Source organism: Leptinotarsa decemlineata, unplaced genomic scaffold, assembly GCF_025532065.1.
Source record: "Leptinotarsa decemlineata unplaced genomic scaffold, Ldec_3_MD MMD2_tig00001719_RagTag_RagTag, whole genome shotgun sequence".
In the NCBI taxonomy this organism is placed as follows: domain Eukaryota; kingdom Metazoa; phylum Arthropoda; class Insecta; order Coleoptera; family Chrysomelidae; genus Leptinotarsa; species Leptinotarsa decemlineata.
The window spans coordinates 8,857,828-8,879,475 of NW_027412569.1; the positions used below are offsets into that span (position 1 = coordinate 8,857,828).

Consider the following 21,648-nt stretch of genomic DNA (forward strand, 5'->3'; position numbering starts at 1 on the left):
TCGCGGGAGCGGACTCATCGCGCGACGTTGCCATTTCGTTGTGAACGTTCTGGCAAGGTGTCACATTATAAAGGCTAATTCCTGTATCGGTTTATCGGCAACGACGCGGCTAAATTAGAGGGCACGCGGCGTTGCCAGGCCGCGAGTACACATTCTCGAGGCATATCGTAAATAATTTTAATGCTGTAGATTCACGATTACGTTGTGCGACGTACTCAAAGACGATCATGTATTTGTGGTGCATTTTAAATCGTTTTATGTGTTCGAGCAGATGTCTCAGGAAAAAACGACATAGATTTCACTTGACTGGCACTTAGGCGAAAATGTAAGTCTTCCCCGGACAACTCACGCCCTTGGCTAGTGACACCTCATTACTGGTGAAACCTGGTATGGCGTGAATCGGAGCCGAAAATAACTGGAAAGGAGAATCAACGAAAAAATGTACCGAGCATTTCATAATATTTCGATCAAGGATTACTACGTGCTTTTTGATTCTCCTAGTCAAGGTCAGTCGTGAAAGTTGCTGTTGCTAATCGGGTACATAGAATAGAGTCGACTTTCTTCGCCTTTTCTCCGCTGTTGGCCTTTTTTCAGGTGCATCGTCCCACGACGTTTCGATGCTGCCGAAACTGCAGATTGCAGCTACGTGGATTGCGCAACCGGGTTGATATTAGGGTTTACCGCCAATGGAATTCGGGGCTTGGGTTGCGCGCGCTCCTATTTCGTCTTTTGTTATTTTCATTACGTAATAAATGGCAGGTACACCTATCTAGGAGATAATTGAAACAACGCGGTTGCAGCCTTTTCTCCGTGTTTATATAATTACGTCCTTCTTCGCGGATGGCTCGTCTGTCTTTGTTTAAAAATATAATGAGCCCATTTCAAGGTTTGCCTCACGAGCTTCGGTGTTGCGTTCTTGTTTGTGGACGAAATTCGTGAGATAAGTGAGCAGTGTTGCCAGATGAAAGTTTCTGAATTCTCTAGACAGTTTTATCAAAACTCTTAAATTCATTTGAATTCAAAAATGTTCAACTACACTTACTTTTTAGAAGTAGGTCAGATGGCACTAATGCGATTGCGTTATGAAATGATATTCAAGTCTGTTAATATCACTTGGAGAATGTAGGTGCACTTTCAAATCCGGCGTTTTTGGTCAATTTTTCATGACATAATTCTGTAAAAACCAGCTTATATTTTCAAAAAAATTGAATGCTTTTTAAAAGGTGAGGTGCGAAAGTCAAAGGGATTACAAAAAATACAGAAATAATTTGATATATTCCGGTAAATAGTCAAAAAAAAATAGATAACTTTAGCAGATACTTTCAGCCAACCAGGCAGGCAGAATGGGAAAAGTCTGAATAATTCTTCAGGAAATGAAACAAATCAAGAAACGTAGACAATTATGTTTGTATTCCATTACGTTAAAAATTATTTCAATCATTCTTTCGTTGTGAAGTAATCAAACATCAAGTAGCGAAAATATTTGCTTTCAGAAGAGTGTCATAATTCTCAACAAATGACTACACAACCTTTATTATGATATATATTAAAAGAAAAAGATATTTTGACTTTCCAGTTCTCCATCTTTATACAAAAAAAAATATGTGTCTGAAAGTTAAAGTTACATTTTTGTAAAACGTTTATTTTGTGATTAATTGCTTAAGATGGAGTAGTAGAAAGCCAAAACCAAAAGAGTTTACTATTTTTATATCATTTTCTTTACGAACTCTTCCGAATGTATTACATAATTTTTTTTTGTTTCAACGAATTCACAAATACGTTAACATATTTTGAGACATTGTTAACCACGTTCAAATAAATGTCACTTTGATCAATGAATACATAATAATGAACAGTGCGAAGGAGAGTTTGCAGATTTTCCCGTTTGTACGAAAAGGTGGACCGGCCAGAAAAATCTAAGTGTCACCGCTGATTGTAACGTATGCTGATGTTACCCACATTTCTTTTTTCAAATATTTTAAGTATCTCTTTCCAAAGAATTCTTAATGTAAACAAGTTTTATATTCTGCTACTCTGCTTCTTTTATAATCATACTTTAATTTTTTTGGGCAAGACAACTAATATAGATTCAATCTAGAACAAAAAAATCTATCACCACTCAGTTGGTCTTTTTTTTTTTTGTTAAACTTTTTGCGAATTTCATGTTGGAGTCTGGTTTTTGTTAATTTTCTTTCTTTCTTTTTTTGATTACTTTTTTATACCTTCAAGAGAATGCCGTGATTTCTAAGGTGCATTGAATGTCTTCATATCAAAAGATTTTTTTTGCACCTGGCAACACCGGAAGAAGAGAATAGAGTGATCGTATGTTGCTGGAAAACGCTACCGGTTTTGTTTATGCCAGAAATAAATAAGTGGGCGTGTCTTCACCAATCAGCTGAACTCCACCAGTTCAACATGGCAGTTGTCGCGTAATTTAAACGTTTTGTGTCAAGTCGAACTCTTTAGTTACAATTCCTAGTGTTTTGTTCACTTTATGTTCTTGTGAGATGTTTATATCGAGGATGTGGATTATTTGCGGCATTCCCGAAATAATGGTAACGTATTCTTTGTTGTATTTCGCTCAGTTTTGATTTTATCATCGGGAATTGTCAAAAGTTTTATGTCACTGTCTATTTTGACGTCTAAATACACCTATTATTTGATATATTGAGTGACTGAAATAGATTATTTATCGGTGTTCATTGCATAACGTTAGCTGAAAGTAACTGACATGTTTATATTCTAAGTTCAAAGCCGGTTACCTCGTTTGGAATGCAGATTCCTTTGTAGAACCTTTTGTAGTGCTGTACCAAAAGCTGGAGGCGTTTCATCTGCAGTAACGTAGAATTCGAGAAAATGTCGAGAGTAATATCACTTTTCCGTTACGGTTTCCGTTTTTCACATCATTCTTCGACACCTGTCAGTCAGACAAACAAAAACAATTTCCTATAATGCACGTCTGGAGCTTGGCCAATCAAAAAGGGAAATAACACAAGAATCTGTTTTTTAAAAAGTGTTATCTCTCTTGTTTATCCTATTTTATCGTTATTTACATTTGCCGGCTTTTTTTTTTTGATTACGCCGTACAAATGTAGGTATCGACTGATGTAAGCAACATACTCGTAAATACATTGCAGAGGATGGATGCTGGGTTCGCGATTGGTCGAGCACGAAATTATAATAGTAGGGCAAGTTTTACCAGGGGGAAACAAAAAATCGTTCTCTATATTGTCGTAATGAGTAGTATGTGAAGTGAATATCGTCCCGTAACAATAAATTCAAGTAACTCTTGTTGAGCTAGCAGAACTACTTTGGTTCACTTTTTAACATTCATTTTAGATCTTACTTTTAGGCTAATTTTGTACTCTATTTCAACATTTTTTGCACTTCATTCGGCATGTTACGAGGGTAGTACAAGAATTACCCGGCCCAACGAATAAAACACAAAAATTTTGGAAAAAATTCATTTTTCAACATAATCTTGCAGCTTTATTATACTCTTCCCAGCGACATTCAATAAGTTCGATACTGTCTGGCTCCTCAAAATAGCCATAAACTGCCGACATCACTTCTTTCACCGTTGGAAAATCTTTGAACATGCACGTGGGTTTGAGGACAAATAGAAGATCAACATGATTTCCATAAACACATTCTTTTTGGAGACGAATCCACGTTCACAACAAATGGCGTTGTCTCTTCCCAAAACTGTAGGTGGTTGTCGGACGAAAATCCAAATTTTGTCAGTGACAATAAAAACCAATATTATTAAAAAACAAATGTATGGTGCGATATTGTTAACAAAAAATTAATAGGGCCGTTTTTTTTTTCACTACAACCTGTGGTACATATTTACAGTTCTTGGAAAACGAACTAACGGATTTTTTGGACAATATGAGCTTTCAAGCACGACATGAATTATGGTTTGTACATGATGGATGTCCTGTTCATTTTACTACAATTGTTTCAGAACGGTTGAATGGAAAGTTTGGTGGTGAATGGTTGGGACGAAATACTGGCCCACGGTGGCCTCCTCGTTTACCAGATCTCACTACATTAGACTTTTTTTTATGGGGATATTTAAAGCAAAAGTTTAACAAGGATCGACCATTTATTAATGCTCAGGAGCTTAAAAATGCGATACGATTTCATTGCAGAAATATTCCCCAACAAGTGTGTTGCGATCTACTGTTTGTGAATTTTATGATCGGGCAATTAGATGCATTGAACGTGTAGGTGGACACACACAGATGCGTCGATAATTTTTTCTTCGCACATTTGATAATGGTTAAGTTATAATAAAAATAAGCCGATAAAAAGTGTCAGAGTCATCGGCACTGCTTTCAAATACAATTAAAGACATTGTAGTTCATTACCAAGCGTTGATTTTTTATATTGGGAACAAAAAATTATCCGAGGGGGCTGAATCTGGCAAATAGGTGCATGAGGTAGCATTTCAAACTTTAATTCGTTATTTTGCTACCCAATAAATATTGCAACTCTGCTACCCAATATTTTACTGTTGTTGATAAAGGAACATATTTACTTGACATTTCATTTCACAAAAGATTATTTTGAGAGTAGTGGCTGGTGGTCCAGCCACTCTTGTGGAGTTTGGTCCATGAAATATCATTTGACACTATCTTCTGTGAAATGATAACCTTTACAATGTAAATACTCGACAAAGATTTCTATATCCAGCCTAAATGCTTCCTGTCATAACGTCGCATGAGCTTGTAACTAATAGTAATGACCTTTGATAAAATTCACTCATAAGTATGCTGATAACTATCGATTTCAATTTTGAAATAGGTAACCATCTATCCACCTGAAAACTACACGAAACATTGATGCTTACTTAACCTCAGAAATAATTCACTACATAAAACCAACGCAATCGCAACCTTTCCTCATCACGTATGCCGAAAAAGGGGTGTGTATTAGGTCGCTTGAATTTATTTTGTCGCGCGATAATTTTAATTGAAATTGTCTAGTGAGAAGGGCAGTTATGATGTGCATGAAATTCTCAAGGAACTAAATGCTTGCTAATTGTGGTCCCTACGGGATATTCATCGTCATTTCTTTAATAAGATGTGAAATCGAAGAGTGGGGGTTACAAGAAAACGTTAGACTAACAAGTCTTTACCCAATAGGGATGAGTTGAAAAACCTGTTTGTTCAAACAATTTTGTCCCTTGCTTGACTTTGATATTTCAGACCATTTGATATATTTGAGGTATAGTCTGTACGAAGTCAATATGAACAGCTAAATAAAAGACTAATGTCATTACTCTTTACTACTAAAAAAGAAATCTGTGTAGGTTTATGAAAAATAAAACCGCACTATTTTATTATATTATACCACGCCGCTCATGCCATACAAAGAAACTGCCGACGTTCTGTAACTAGTATTCATTGGTTTGAAAATGATAAGATGTTTTTTTTCAAAATAATATGGAAATGGAACGACTCGTAGATACTGTTACAACTGTCCAAAATGAGGAAGCAGGTTTAAATAAAAATAGAGAAGCATCCAAACACTTGTACAAGAAAGATTGCTCGAAATATAAACGTTAGTAACTAGGTTGCTTATAGTTGTTGTAACGCGCCTTAAGGTGTTGTGAAAAATATCAGTATCTTTGAAACCATAAAATGGAGCACCCGTATAAAATGTGGGATGCCGTCAATTTTGTGCATTCGCTTGTGTATATCCGTAACCCGCCTACTGCGTACTACGAATTCAGTTAGCAGCTAGCCGCGTTTGGAGCAAAATGGACTGTCCCCCGTTCTGAAAGTTCTGTAAGCGACGGAAGAGGAGGAACGCCTAGATGCTGACCTTCGACACTGCAAACTTCGCAGCAGAATCGCTTTATGTGCCTCCGCCGCCGATTGATGTGATCGGATTTGTTTGGTCCGTAGAAGAAAAGGCGCCAAAATATAACGAGAGATGAAAAAATTATGGGTACATCAATTCAATAGATACATTAGTGAATGTGTAACTTTGTCTGTCATTTGTTGTAAAAAATACTATACGGTCATTTGATTTGACTGACACTTTGCAAAGACATGCAAATACCATGCGTCATTAATAAAATACGTGACAAAACACATGGGAAGAATGAAAAGGGAAGAGAAAACAATTGAAATTTGCATTTAATAATAGACAGCTCTAGGTGATTGTTATACTTTGTAAATCGAAGAGAGATAGCTTTTACATTCTCAATGATTCAAGTACTAAATAGCTGCTCCTTGCACATTATTATGTTTAAAAAATACTCATATTTATATCTCATTGGTGACACAGTAAAGGTTATTCTTTGGTTTACACAGTTTTTACGATCAATCATATTTATATTTATACAGTTTATATGTGTGGTGCCATTGCACTGTGACATAGAACACCAATAAAATTTGTGTTCCGTGACCGTGAGCCATAAATCTGTTCGATTCTTTTTTTTTGACAAGTAGTAATAGATTACAGGTTTTTTCGATTGTATTATTTATTACTTGATCGAAATTAATTGACTTCATTACAAAAGTGTTAACAGAATGTAACACTGATGGTATAGTTCAAGTAAAAGATATAGCGCCCCCTACCTTCCAGCAGTTCCCCTTTGATAACACACACAACGGCGGTACTCATAGCTACATTCTTTTGGTCACCGTAACATGACTTCAAATTTAATTTTATGACTCTTCAGCCAACCATAAAACTCTGTTAGTAAAAATTATCCAATACGAACCGTCAATTCTTCAGTCCATGTGGACTAATTTGTTGCGGCATACTTCCTTTGTATTGGTTTTTTTGGCCTTTGACTTCGCCGACACCTTTAATATTACTATATCGGTTACTTCGACTATATACAGTACAATCTTACATAAGATTGCCTTGGAATTAGAAATATATTCGCTATGGATATTTGGCGTGTAGTTGTCGATGAGTTGTTATGATTCTGGAATGATTATTATTTGAAAAACCGATTTCTTTTTTTTTTTCTACCGATATCCTATCGATGTCTGAATTGTTTACCGAACCCATTAAAAAAATAACGTTTTTCTTTTTTGTTACAGCCGCTTCGATGTGATTTGAAATGAAACGTCTGCGAGTGGATGAGACCGGTAAAGAATCGAGCATCAACGAACCGTCAGTCCTGTCCGGCGTTTCCACCCTCTACCGGCAGCAGCAACAGTCCCTGCCCAACGTGGCTCCGGCGTTGTCCTACTCGACCGCCCCGCCCGGCACCGTAAAAGTCGTCAGCGAAGGCATGCAGTCGGGCCTGTATGCCCCGCCGCCGCCCGTCAGCTACGCGGCCATTGCGACGACCGCCCCCTCCCCGCAAGCGCTCAAGCCCCAGGCGATGCCTCCCCCTGGTGGCGGCGCTACCGTCCTTCAAGGCGGAGGCACAGCCGCCCTTCAAGAATCTCCGCCAGGTAGCCAGCGTCTGAAAGTCGAGGACGCGCTATCCTATCTCGACCTCGTCAAGTACAAGTTCGGCTCGAAGCCGCAGGTCTACAACGACTTCCTGGACATCATGAAAGAGTTCAAGAGCCAGAGCATCGACACGCCGGGCGTTATCCAACGCGTCTCGAACCTTTTCAAGGGCTTCCCCGAGCTCATCGTCGGCTTTAACACGTTTCTGCCGCCCGGCTACAAGATCGAGGTGCAGCGCAACGATCAGGGCTATGCCTTCCAAGTGTCGGTTAGCATGCCGAGTCCGACGACGGGGGCGATGCCGCAGGAGCACCGTTCCGCGATGATTCTCAAGGGCTCGGGCACGATCAGCGTGTCGGCGCCCTCGCCTGCGGCTCCTCCAGCCGCGCCGCCGCCGCCCGTCGCGCCGCAAGTGCCGCCTCCGCAACCGCCGCCCCCGCCGCCCGTAGTTCACCACTCGCCTTCGACGTACGGAGGCAACGCGCCATCGTACGCCGCGCTCTCGCTGAGCGCGGCACAGGCAGCGGTTACGCACGCGCTTGGCGGGCACACCGAGACGCCGCAGAACCAGCCCGTCGAATTCAATCACGCCATCAACTACGTCAACAAGATTAAGGTGAGTACGCAGGGAAACGACGTGCCGCTTCCAACACTTGCTTAAAATCTATTATTTTTGTATGTTTCAAAATGTTCGATGAGTTTGAGACCACATTTTGAAGTAGACATTTTTCGCGGTTTAGGTGCTTAGCTTGCTATCTAAATACTACTTGAATTATTTCACAATTTCAAACTTCTTATCGTCGATCCTAACATAAATCTCATTAGCATATTTGTCTTAGTTTCGGAAATGTTTAGTTTCAGTTTGTTCATAACTAAATACTGAGATATTTTAACAGCCAAGAAATTCGTCTTTCAATAGCTATTTATAGATTTTTATCACATGTCTGCACAAATATTAAGAGCAGATAGTTGTTGGTTCACAGATGGATCAAAAACACCTTCCGGTTCTGGTGCAGGTGTTTTCAGTCACATCCTGGACAGAGATATCGACCTGCCTAGGAACCTATGCGACTGTATTTTAAGCGGAAATTTACGCTATTGTAGATTGTATAAATCCAACCTCACTCACAAGTCAATAAAAATATTCTCGGACAGTCAAGCGGCGTTGGAAGCTCTTGGCTCCTACCGAGCAACGTCTAAATTGGTAGCAAATTGCCAAAACGACTCTCCTCGATAGGAAGGCTTAACAGATTGTCTCTGGTCTGGATTCCTGGCCATATTGGCCTGGAAGGCAATTAGGACGTTGACTCCTTTGCAAAAGATGATGTTTCAAATGTTGGGTTTTAATTTTTAAAGAGATTTGTTTCTAATTCACATATTGGCAACACATATTAAGTTGAAATAACTTATACGTACCTAGATATTCTACTTTAAAAAAGGAAAATTATTTTATAAATCAACAATTGAGGCAAAATATAAATTATAGTTCAATACCACCTCCACAAGCCACATAAACAACAGTTGTTTTGTTATTTATTTATATAGAGGAAGATAGGTTAGGTGCACAAAATGTCATATGTCACAGAATGTCTCGGAACTCGGAACATAAGTAAACAGAACAGCACGCCTCTGAAATATGTCATCTTTGTTTGTCTCACACCTGTAACAGTTTCATTGTCCTTTATTAGCTATAACCGATGTTGCCAAATGGTGAAATAGAAACGAATGCCTTTAAATGTTGAATGCATTATTTCATTCCTCTTTTTCAAGTATTAAAATAATTTTTAAAGAAAAAGGTTGAAATGATAGGTTTAAAATGCGTTGTTTTAGAGCTCTTTTATGAAAACTACTTGATTTTCGTCAGGAGGAACATTCCCCATTGTATACTTTTCTCCACAAATGTTGATTTTCCATTCAGTTTCATGTGCAGGAGTTTTTGGGTCTGAATAAACGAAAAATATATTAGTTCTAGTAAAGTGTTCTAATAGTTGTTGGTATACTATCATCTTAGCACTAGACAAATTGTTTATCAGTCTAAATTCAGACCATTCAAGTGTATTTACGACTTTTTCTATTGGTGTCATTGTGATTGTTTTCAAAGATTTTTTAAATATCCCAGTTTCTAGTGACGTATTTATGAGATAGCACAAGTTCAATTACTGTATAGCTTCAGGTTCCATTCGACTACGCCATACCAGCTCAAATTTAGTTCTCTTTAATCATGACTCTAGCTGGAAAAGTCTACGTTTTTTAAAAATATGTTGTATGCAGTTTCAATTTAAGAACTCTTTCACGATATGTTTCTAAGGTATCAAGGTTTATCGACTACGAACTACTGAAAATGTTACAGGGAGAATCTATATTAATAGTCAATTCTGAGTTAGGAATACTATCCATTATTTATGAAAACTATGTAGAAAATATTATTTCCTTATCATCTTTTACGAAAACAGCACATCCATGATCTTTAAAGTCCTCTAGAAAAGCCATTGTTGAATGTTGTGAGACATTTTTCAAAGTTTTTCACATCAATTTACAAATCTATTTATGTATGCAAGTATAAAAACCAGTTCCAAGGAATACTGCTCGCATATCTTTCTAGAAATTGAACAAGCATCTCCGAACATCAGTTTCAAATCATCGGAGACATGGAAGAGAGAAAAATGAGTAATTGACAATTAGTGACTCAATTCTCGAAACAAATGGAACAAACAAAACATGAAAAATATGATGAAACTTTCTCGAAAGAATGAAAGATTTTCTATATTTACATAAAATTTATCCTAGATTTTGAAACTTGCCGTACCTATGTAGTAAACTTTTGGCGTCAACAATTTCAATATTTTTGGAACACTTGATTTGTTATGCCCATGGCAAAGCTGACACGGCGAATGAACGAGCCGCTACTGAGCGTGGCGATCCGACAACGTATTGTTACGTCACGTCGGCACGTGTTTGATTATCGAACAGTTTCAGATAGTACACAAAAATAATAGAATGCAAATAAAGGTTCATAGAATGCATCAGAATAATCTGAGATTAGTTTAGAACGCGGAGTAGTTCGAAGTTAGGAAAAGCGGTAAATAACGCCAACTGTATCTACTTTTTTCTGTCCTAAATATAATTCAAGACATGAAACACTGCATGAGTAAAATCAGATAACGAGAAACAAACAACGTCCCGCGAAGAAAACTGGCAACAAGATGTTGTTATTCGCCGTTGGACAGTTTTATTTTCAAACTCTTTGAACCTTGCACATTTGTATGTCAAAATCTATTTAAATTCAAGAAGTACAGCGCTGTGGAAAATCCGATTTCTAAGTAATATGACAACATGCGCGTCGTTTTGACTCATTTAAATGCAGGACACATTTATAGGAATCTATGTTTTGCGGCAACACGTTCTTCATTGGGTTTATTAATTTCGTCATTGAGTCATATTGAAGGTTTATCTGAATGCGGGGATCTGTAAACATAGTAGAGATTATCCTAGTTGTGTCTTGTTAGTAATGTTTATGTTCTGGCGAAAGTTACAAGATGTGTATTTTGTTGATGTGGTTTATGGTGATTTGAAGATTCTGGATTTTCCAGATTTCTTAGTCACCAACAAAAGAAGCATTCAAATGTAGGTTTTGTTGGATTATGGGTGACTGGTATTTTTTTTAATATGAACTGGTGTAGTGTTTAATGAAGTATTTGTCAATTTATTAGCACTTTTCACTCTTGTCAAACAGAGCCGGCTTTGGTAGAAAGTACAGTATACTTTTCAATCTAATTTTATATTTTGATGATACCTGCTTTATATAAAAAACAGCCAAACATCTGGGTGTATAAAAAACAATCATTTATTGAATATTCAATGCAACTTTGTATTTATTTCACAGTCGGTTGTAACCTAGCCATCTATCTGTTTAAAATCTGTTTTTCCGTTAATCAGCTGTCGCCCCCATACGAACGACAACTCTCAGAAGTTGAGAAACTTGTGCGAGCTATCTATATATGCATTTATTAAACTGAAATTTGGAAAACAGTCCTTGGAAATTCATTAAGAACTCAACATAGATGTGGGGCAAAATTGAAAAAAAAACAACATCAAAATAACATCATTTAATTTACTAGGAATATCATGCTCTACTATAAATTGGTGTTAAATGCAAGTCCTAGTCAACAAATCATGTGGATGTTGTCATAGACGCTTTTTATGTTACGCTTTTTATGTTCCATTTGAAATTCAAAAGTTGGTCAAATTTTCTGCGAAACTGGAAATGCTACAAAAATATTTGTTATTCAATCAATCCAAGTTGTGATGCCATTTGAACTACCAAAATTTCACATTAGAACCAGTAGATATAAAAAAATTATAGGGGCTAGTCAGAATCGGTTCACATCCAGTATATTCATAATTTTTATTAATCCAGTTATTGTTTGATTCATCCTTTGATGTCAATCTCCAGTTTGGAAGTTTTTGAACAGTCCTTGTGTAATTCATTTTTGCTGAAGCTGATTGATGAAATTTATTTTATATACTTTGATATGTCTTAAATTGACTATATTTTAATTTACAATGTTTTGAACTTCTTAGGAGTAACTCCTTACAGTTTACAGTAACCAAAGTTGCATTATATTGGTTTTTGTATTAGTGACTTTATTCGAAATTTGAGTTTAATGTCAATTTTTGCTTCTAGATGAACGGAACCGGTCCTAATAGCTGTAGTCTTGAAAAAAGATCTTTTTTATTGACACACGCTCTCTTTGGTTCTTTACAGAACCGTTTCCAAGGCCAACCGGAGAAGTACAAAAAGTTCCTCGAGATTTTGCACACCTACCAGAAAGAGCAGCGTACCCTTAAGGAAAATTCTTCAATCGGCTCGAGCGGCATGAAGCACCTCACCGAACAAGAGGTGTACAGTCAGGTAGCAAAGCTCTTCGAAAACCAGAGCGACCTGCTCGCAGAATTCGGGCAGTTTTTGCCCGACGCCACGAGTCACATCAATCAAGCGCCGATTTCGGAGCACGTCAACTCGGTGAAGAAGACGCCCGTCAAGCCTTATCATCGCGGAGACCCTATAGAAAGGCATAGGTAAGTTTTCATTCAAATTTTTTCTTTCCTTTTCTTCAATTATTTTCTCTATGTACAATGAATAAAACTTTATTGGATTGACTTGTGTGTGTGTGTGTGTCTGTTGGATTAACTTATGTGTGAGTCTGTTGTATTGACTTATGTGTGTGTGTGTTGTATCGACTTGTGTGTATACTGGATTGACTTGTGTGTGTGCTGGATCAATTTGTGTGTGTATGCCGGATCAATTCGTGTGTATGCTGGATTAACTTGTGTATGTGTTGGAGTAACTTTTGTATGTGTTGGAGTAACTTTTGTATGTGCCTACCTGGAATGACTTGTGTTTGTGTGTGTTCGCTGGATTGGCTTGGTATGTGCGTATTCGCTGGATTGGCTTGTGTGTGTGTGTATTCGCTGGACTGGCTTGTGTATGTGTGTGTTCGCTGGACTGGCTTGTGTATATGTGTGTGTTCGCTGAATTGACTTGTGTGTGTCTGTTGGATTGACTTGTGTGTGTCTGTTGGATTGACTTGTGTGTGTCTGTTGGATTGACTTGTGTGTCTGTGTCTGTTGGATTGACTTGTGTGTATGTCAGTTGGATTGACTTGTGTGTGTGTCAGTTGGATTGACTTGTGTGTCAGTTGGATTGGCTTGTGTGTCAGTTGGATTGACTTGTGTGTCACTGGGATTGACTTGTGTGACAGTTGGATTGACTTGTGTGTCTGTTGGATTAACTTATGTCTGTCTGTTGGATTGACGTGTGTGTGTGTTATATTAACTTGTGTGCGCGCACGCCGTATTAACTTGTGTGTGTTTTTGTAATAACTTATATGTGTGTTGTATTAACTTGTGTGTGTTGCATTAACTTGTGGGTGTACGTGTAATATTAACCTTTGTGTTGCATTAACTTGTGTGTGTGCTGGATTAACTTGTGTGTCTGCTGGATTAACATGTGTGTGATGTTTTAACTTGTTTGTGTGTGTTGTATCAACTTGTATGTGTGTGTTGTATCAACTTGTATGTGTGTGTTGTATTAACTTGTATGTGTGTGTTGTATTAACTTGTGTGTGTGTTGTAATAACTTGTGTATGTGTGTTGTATTAACTTGTGTATATTTGTGTGTTGTATTAACTTGTGTGTCTGCTGGATTAACTTGTGAATGTGTGTGTGTCTGTTGCATTATATTACAGTATACTTATGTAGTATACCAGGAGTATTCCAGTTGTTTTGCAATCTATATTTTTTCTAAAGTAGGAATAACAAAATGGTTGAATATTACATTGAGAGTTCGTTTTTGTTTTTTTTATATTTACTATTGGTGAATTTCCTTCGCAGCGTTTCTTCTCACAAGCCCAGCCATGTTACCAGCGGTGGTGTCAAAAGATCGCCGACTTACTCCAACTACCAGCATAGCAAGGACGCCCCGCCCCCCAAGAAGCACAAAATGTCCTCGACTTGTCGAGACGTTACCCTTAGTGAAGCTGGCAAATATGGAACACTTAATGATTATGCATTCTTTGATAAGGTAAGCAGATCGGAGGTGCTGTTTTTAGATATTTTAACAAAAGTATAGTTATGAAAGTTTGAATTGTAAATCACTAAAAAATTGCTTGGTCTATTTAGAAAGTTAATGCTTGAGAAAATTTGGAATTAAATTTATGGATGTAGCCGTTACTAAGTAGTAAGAGGTCATCATGAAAAATGAAACTTTCTATGTTTTTTCACCACTTGTATATGTAACGTTATTTACATATAACGTTCAATTTCTCATTTTTTATGATGAAAAACTTTAATCATTTGTTGAAAATGAGGAGTTAGGTTAAGTACCACTTCTCGTTGTGAAAGCAAATATTAAATGGCCATTGAATGAAGAAGTTTTTAATTAATCTCTCCGAGATTCTGATTAGGAATAGGAGGGGTAAATCTACAATTTTGAATGTTAATTTGTTATATTCTCTTTCAACATCAACTGAATAACTGGAATTTTCGTGTTTGTGTGCAGGTCCGCAAAGCCCTCCGGAGCCAGGACGCCTACAACAACTTCTTGCGCTGCCTGACGCTTTTCAACCAGGAGATCGTCTCGAAATCAGAGCTGATCCAGATTAGTACTCCATTCATCGGCAAGTTTCCTGAGCTACTGCGCTGGTTCCGCGAGTTCCTCGGTCAGAACAACGAGACGACGACAGAGGCGGTGCCGTTTAACGTAGCACGCAATGAGCGCCCTCAGGGCGACCACGCTCTAGAGATCGACCTCGCGACCGCCAAACGGCTCGGAGCTAGCTACTGCATCATCCCGAAAGCTCAGGAAGGGATGAAGTGCTCGGGCAGGACGCAGCTCTGCAAGGAGGTGCTCAACGACCAGTGGGTGTCATTCCCGACGTGGTCAGAGGATAGCACATTCGTTAGGTGAGTATTTTTCCGCTCTACTCGTACTACAGATGATGTGGTGTTGCTAAATCATTCACTATTATATAGATGAAATGTTTGTGTTGATAAATAGTAGTGGATGTAGGACATATCCCCATGGACCGTTTCAAAAGTGTATTTCTATTAGTTCACTCATTACCATCTCTATTCCGCAGTTCACGCAAGACCCAGTACGAGGAGTACATGTATCGGTGCGAGGACGAACGCTTCGAACTGGACGTCGTGATCGAAGTGAACGCGTCGACGATCCGCGTGCTCGAAGGCGTCAACAAGAAGCTGAGTCGCATGAGCCAAGACGACGCTTCGAAGTACAAGCTCGACGACTGCCTCGGCGGCTCATCGCCGACGCTGCACCAGCGCGCCATCCGCAGGATATACGGCGACAAGGCGCAGGACATCATCGACGGCCTCAAGAGGAATCCGGCCGTCGCGGTGCCGGTCGTTCTGCGACGCCTCAAGACCAAAGAGGAAGAGTGGCGCGAGGCGCAGAAGGGTTTCAACAAGATCTGGAGGGAGCAGAACGAGAAGTACTACCTGAAGAGCTTGGATCACCAGGGTATCAACTTCAAGCAGACCGACGTGAAGGCGTTGCGGTCAAAGAGTCTGTTCAATGAGATTGAGACCATTTTCGATGAGGTGAGTGAGATTGTGAGTTGCTAGAAGTTGATTCTTTTCTAAAGTAACAGGTTTGTTGCCATCATTCTTTTGTGTGAAGGAGACTACTAAATCCTTGGTTGATATCGTTTTATTGTTGAATTTTTAAAGTTCAAGGTCGCTAACATACATTTGAAACAGTAAGGGGCCAAAGACCGATCCTTGAGGCATTTGGGTTAAACAGCCAGATTGTTTTTCAGTAGTAAGCATACTAATTGACACTGAAAGTTTTCATGTCAGTAATTATAGAAATAATATATGTTTATTTTAAATACATAATTTAAATCAACACTAGATATTTTCCATATCTTAATCATTCATTAATTTAATTAATATTTCAATTCAGTAAATTTATTTTCTCACTGTTATTCTTTATTAATAAATTAGGTTTGCTTTAAGCAAGTAAGTTAGATGTAATTATTTGTTGTATTCATATAATTTATTGTGAAATCCCTTAAACTTGATTGGGTGTTACCCGTTAATGAATAAATAAATAAATAATCATAGATAGAAAATCATAAGAGGCACAGTTAGCAATCTTTGATAATCCTGAGTATTACTAAGAAAATAGCTCTAGATTAGGCACTCGATTCATTTCAGACGATATTTTCCTGAGGTGTAATTTCATGGTTTTTTTTTAGAGGCACGAACAGAACGATGAGGGAACGGAACCCGTCATCGGACCGCACTTGGTGCTGTTCTATAGGGACCGGACAATCCTCGACGACGCAGCTAACCTCCTCATCCACCACGTTAAGCGTCAAACGGGCATACAGAAGGGTGAGAAGAGACGCATCAAGAATTTGCTGAGGCAGTTCCTACCGGATCTATTCTTCCATCCGAGGCAGCAGCTGAGTGATGATGAACGAGAGGAAGATGGTGAGCAACTTATTTTTAGTCTTATTTCACTGTTTTTAATGTAGACGGGGTGGTGTGTGAGTTGCAGGTAGTTTAAGAGTTTCTTCTGTAGAAATATAGTTAATGAAGTAGTGCCTTCAAGTAGTTTGTTGATTTTTAGTATAGAAATGAGGTTTTTGGAGTTCCCAAACAGATTTTAGTGTGAAGAATTTTTTAGTGTAAGAAAGTAGTTGTAATTTTTCAGTCTAGTCTGCAGAAAGGTAGTTTGAAAAATGAAATGAAATGCTTTATTTAAATAGGATACATCCTAATATATACAACAATGATAGTAACATTGATATACATTTAAATACAATAATACAAAAAAAGATCTACTTATATTTGTTAATAAGTAGTCTTACCTACGATAATTGAAAATACAAAAAAAAATAAAAGATAAAAATATCACATAATACCTTAATGGACTCTTAAGTTGTGTAATAAATTTCTTTTGAACAGAATAATACTGTTAGAAGACTTTACATTTTCAGGTAGACTGTTATACTTAATGAATCCTTTGAACATTAATGTTTTAGTGTTGAATGTTTTTGTTTGATTATTTACATACAAATTATTTTTTATTCTAGTATTATACTGGTGGATTTGATTATTAAAAATTACAAATTTGTCAAAATATGAGGGTAGAAGGTTATGTAACATTTTGTAAATATAAATCATCGTTAAATATGTAAGCCTACTTTCTATAGATAACCATTATAGAGTATTTAACATGAAAGATGTCGGGATACTCCGGTCACATATAAAAATAATCCTCATTGCGCGATTCTGTAGTTTTTGTAGTGTTCTCATTTTATTCAAATCACTTGTGTATAGAAGAGTGGGACAATATTTAAAATGTGGTTGTATACATCTAGGTGTACCCCAAGGATCCATTCTGGGACCGCTATTTTTCATTAATTTTATAAATGACATTAAAGATACCTGCACTACGTCAAATCAGATGATTGTCTATGCAGACGACACAAATATACTTATGTCAAATAAAAATACTGAGTAACTAGTAAAAAAGAGTAATGTGGCCTCTAAGGAAATAAGTAACTACTGCTTAAATAACGGTCTCACGATGAATGTCGCCAAAACTTACCACATGCGTTTTCTGCCAAAAAATGTTGCACCCAATTCTGAGCTATACCTGGTAGTCTCTGCCAGTTCCATTCAGAGTAAAAAAACTATAAAATTTCTGAGTCTCACTTTGGATCAGAAACTAACATGGGAAGCACACATACAAACATTGTGTTCAAAAATGAGTACTTCCTGTTATATAATAAGAAACTTAAGAGAAACTGTTTCACATGACGTTTTAAGAACACTTTATTTTGGGTTAGTTCAGTCAGCCCTACAGTATGGACTGATCTTCTGGGGTTCTTCCTGTCATTTTAAGGAGGCATTCCGTGCACAAAAGAAGGTATTGAGGACTATATTTAAAGCCCATTCAAGTTCAACGTAGTCTACGTAGGTCTGTCTCTCTTGAATGAATTATTTATTGGTAGGAAGATCCTAATACACAAACATAATATACATAATATTTCATGTTATATAGACACACATAGTAAGGATATAATACATATATATATATATATATATATATATATATATATATATATATATATATAGGTACACATAAATACATAATATATACCGAATCACTTACTATCTATTCTATTGTGACCTTTTATATAATCAGTCAAATCTTTTTTGAATTGAAACAGGTTTTTATTATTCTTCACATTTTGGGAAAGTTTGTTATATTCAGTGAGGCCTTTATATAATAAAATTTTCATGGAGTTTGATAAACTACATCGTGGCAGGTGAAAGTTGTCTTTAGATTTATACAATTATGTCTCTCATTATGTGAACATATATTGCGTATATTTTTTTTCTCTAAATAGTCCGGCTCTAAAACCAGTTTGGCATAATAAAAGCCATTGATTCACAAACTCTTAGCTTTTTACTTCAGTTAATGCTTTTATTCTCAAAGTGAATTGATTGTTTGCAGGTTTTTATTGTAAACAGTTCGGGGCTTTTAGTTAGCTAATGAATATAGTTTCAGAAGCAGTGTTTAAAGGTAGTTTTATAATTTTTTAAGGTTGTGCAACTATTTTGACTATTTTCATCATTGATAGATAGCTTGTGAGATCTTTAGAGTGCAAGTTTTTTAGAAGGGAATATTTTTTTTTGAGTCATGTAGAACATTAAACGCGACGAAAATTCCAAGTAAAAGTTTCATCAAATGAAATGTATCTGATCTTTTCAGACGAGAAGGACGAGAGCGAAGAGAGTCCCAACAGTTCGCCAAAATCCGATAAGGACAACAAAGGGAAAGACAGTTCAAATCATGGAAAGTCACCAGGTAGATGTGAAGTAAGCCTGGACGAAATAAAACAAGAAATCGAAATCAAGGACGAGGAACACAAGGTGCCGCTACATGCACAAACATCAGATCCAGTGAGTCGCTGATCTTGAACTTTACCGATGATCCTCTTTCATTCTCGTTCTTAGTAACAGTATTGTTTGTCATACGTAAGATTTTCTAACTTTCTCGTATTCCAGGAGGAGGTGTACACGCTGTTCATGGCCAACAACAACTGGTACATATTCCTGAGGCTGCACGCCATCCTTTGCGATCGTCTCGCAAAGATCTACGAGCGGGCTGTCGGGATGGCTGCCGAAGAGGCGAAGTTTCGGTCGTGCCGCAAAGAGAGCACCGCCGTCGCGCTCAGACTGAAGCCGAAGCCGCAGATCGAGATCGAAGACTACTACCCCGCCTTCCTCGACATGGTCAAGAACCTCCTGGACGGCAACATGGAGGGGAACACGTACGAGGACACGCTGCGAGAGATGTTTGGGATACATGCGTACGTAGCTTTCACGCTGGACAAGGTGGTATCTTACGCGGTGCGCCAACTTCAGCACTGCGTCACTGAGAGGACGGCCATAGCTTGTTCGGAGCTGTTTGCTAAGGAGCAGAAGCGAGGAGCTGCCGGGGGGCCTTGCATCACTGCTCAGAAGAGGGTGAGTAGTATTGTTTTTTTGGAATTTTCGTAACCGTTGTCCAGTATTAGAGAAAATAGTAATGAAATTTCATTGCTGTGTTCTTTTGTCGGTCGGTATTGAAACGTTTATGTTCTCAACCAAATGAATCATTTCTGACATGAATTATTCTTTCAGGCCCACATGGAGATGGCGTACCAGCGAGCCGGCGAAAAGGCGGTCCAGGAGGAGAACTGCTTTAAGATCTACATCTACAAGCGCGATTGCCGAATGACGATCGAGCTGCTGGACACTGAGCCTGAGGACGGCAAGAAGGTAGACGATGCTAAGAAGTGGAGTGTGTACAAGGAGTGCTATACGGACATTACGAGTTCGGATCGTAAGCCGAGATCCCCTGTTTATCTCAACAGGAATTTGAGATTGTATAAGGTAGGTGAGTCCGGGTGGCAGATGAAAGTTGCGACAAGGAATGTTTTCAATGATTGGGAATTTTGTTTGGGCAGATCGACTAGGAATAAAGTCATTTAACTTCAGTGAGTACGTTACGGTGCATTTCGAAAGATGGCAGACGTTCTTGGGAAGGGCTGAAAACAACGTTTTTTACTTTTTGTTTCTTAAATAAATCCGTCTTTGAAATTCGAAATTCCGAACTCCAAATTTCGTTTTTGTAACTTTAAATTTCAACTCGCAAATAAGTGCACCTTCCGTGATTCTGTAGACATTTTTAGTGCTTGAAAGAACTTTTGGATGGCTGTTCATCAATTTGAATTTTCATTTTTCAGAGGCGCGCAGAAAACAACTACAACAGAAACAAAAGGGTGGTAAGGAACCACCAACTAGGAAACATGGACGACGGGGGAGGAAACGAAAACTTCCAGACTCTACAGGACGCGATCGAGCGTAAACTGAACGAAAGGGGGCCCCCCGAGAGGAATGTGACGGATCACCCGGGTTACGAGGTGAATGACGAGACGCAGTGCAAATTTAACATGCAGGACTCGAAAATAATGTTCGCAGTGACGAAAGACAGTTATCTATACAATATCAGTGCCTTCCACAGAGCTAGAAAGGTGAGTTGGGGTTATTTTTGATGTTTCAGGGGGGAGAAAGAGGGAAAATACTTTGTCTTATAGCAGAGGTTCTCAAACTAACACCCTCCACTTCTCCAACACCCAGTCAAGTATTTCCGTTGTTGAAGGATACTGCTCACAAATTAGGGAAATTGCGAAACTCACGTTTATCGATATTATTCTTGCATAAGAGCAACTTGGCTACCAAACCAGCAATGACATTTTTTGTTTTAATCAAATTCAAGTCGTCACCTTGAAGTGGGAGATTGACATTATTAAATGATTTATACAGGTCTGTCAAGTACGCTATATCATTCTTTGAAGTGATGAGGTTGTCGTGCAATTCTTTGTCTTTGTTTTCCAAGAACTCTATTACAGAGTTAAATAGATTGTAAAATCGAGTCAGACAGTTACCTCTTGATAACCAACGCACTTTTGTGTGAAATAGCAATCGGTTGAAATCTTCATCATCAGCAACACAAAGCTGATTGAATAATCTGTCATTTGAAGAGCTGTTTCGGATTTTATTGACTGCTTTGATGATATGTTGCAGTGATTGAGAGAGGCACTCACTCAAATTTTTCGCAACCAAATGTTGCCTATGAATGACGCAATGTATAGCGAGCACATCTGTAGCAGCTGATATAATTTTCTTCAGTGGATTGTCATCACAAAATTTTTCCAGTGTATCATATATGGTTTCCCTTTTGTATCCATCTCTAAATTTCTGGCAAAGCTTCATTGGTTGGTAAAGTGGACCCATCTAACTGTATTGAGAATTTAGAAGTCTTCAGATGATTGCACAATGACTCTTCAATGTTTTCAGCCATCTCATCAATTCATCTTTTCACGGAACTATTGCTCAAAGGAATTTTTCGGATAATATCTGCCGCTGGTTTATGGAGCACAGTAGTTATTACTTCTTTCATTGCCAGTAAAATTAAATCCTCTCCAATAGTGTGAGGTTTACCTGTTTGAGCAATTGGCAAGAAGGTATTGTAGGAAGCTCGGAGTCCGTCGTCGTCTTGCTTAGAATCCACCGAAAAAAGTTTTGACACAGTTGGCTGAGCTGAGTGTTTATTTTTCAGTTCCAGTTCTTCCA

General features: G+C 38.1%; 1 protein-coding gene across 6 annotated transcripts in view; it reads left to right on the forward strand.

Moving 5' to 3' along the window:
* Sin3A (SIN3 transcription regulator family member A) overlaps positions 1 to 21,648 on the forward strand; it is a 29,627-nt gene that overhangs the window by 981 nt on the left and 6,998 nt on the right. The window contains exons 1-11 of one of the 6 annotated variants that reach the window (XM_074176421.1): positions 120 to 325; positions 7,068 to 8,044; positions 12,113 to 12,507; positions 13,822 to 14,011; positions 14,489 to 14,892; positions 15,069 to 15,549; positions 16,209 to 16,446; positions 18,740 to 18,930; positions 19,036 to 19,497; positions 19,654 to 19,905; positions 20,259 to 20,546. In XM_074176421.1, the coding sequence (XP_074032522.1) occupies positions 7,088 to 8,044; positions 12,113 to 12,507; positions 13,822 to 14,011; positions 14,489 to 14,892; positions 15,069 to 15,549; positions 16,209 to 16,446; positions 18,740 to 18,930; positions 19,036 to 19,497; positions 19,654 to 19,905; positions 20,259 to 20,546 (3,858 nt within the window). In that variant the 5' untranslated portion in view covers positions 120 to 325; positions 7,068 to 7,087. Of the gene's footprint in view, positions 1 to 119; positions 326 to 346; positions 507 to 2,231; positions 2,556 to 7,067; positions 8,045 to 12,112; positions 12,508 to 13,821; positions 14,012 to 14,488; positions 14,893 to 15,068; positions 15,550 to 16,208; positions 16,447 to 18,739; positions 18,931 to 19,035; positions 19,498 to 19,653; positions 19,910 to 20,258; positions 20,547 to 21,648 lie in introns of those variants that run through there. The other 5 variants (XM_074176422.1, XM_074176420.1, XM_074176423.1 and 2 more) reach the window with 5 other exon arrangements.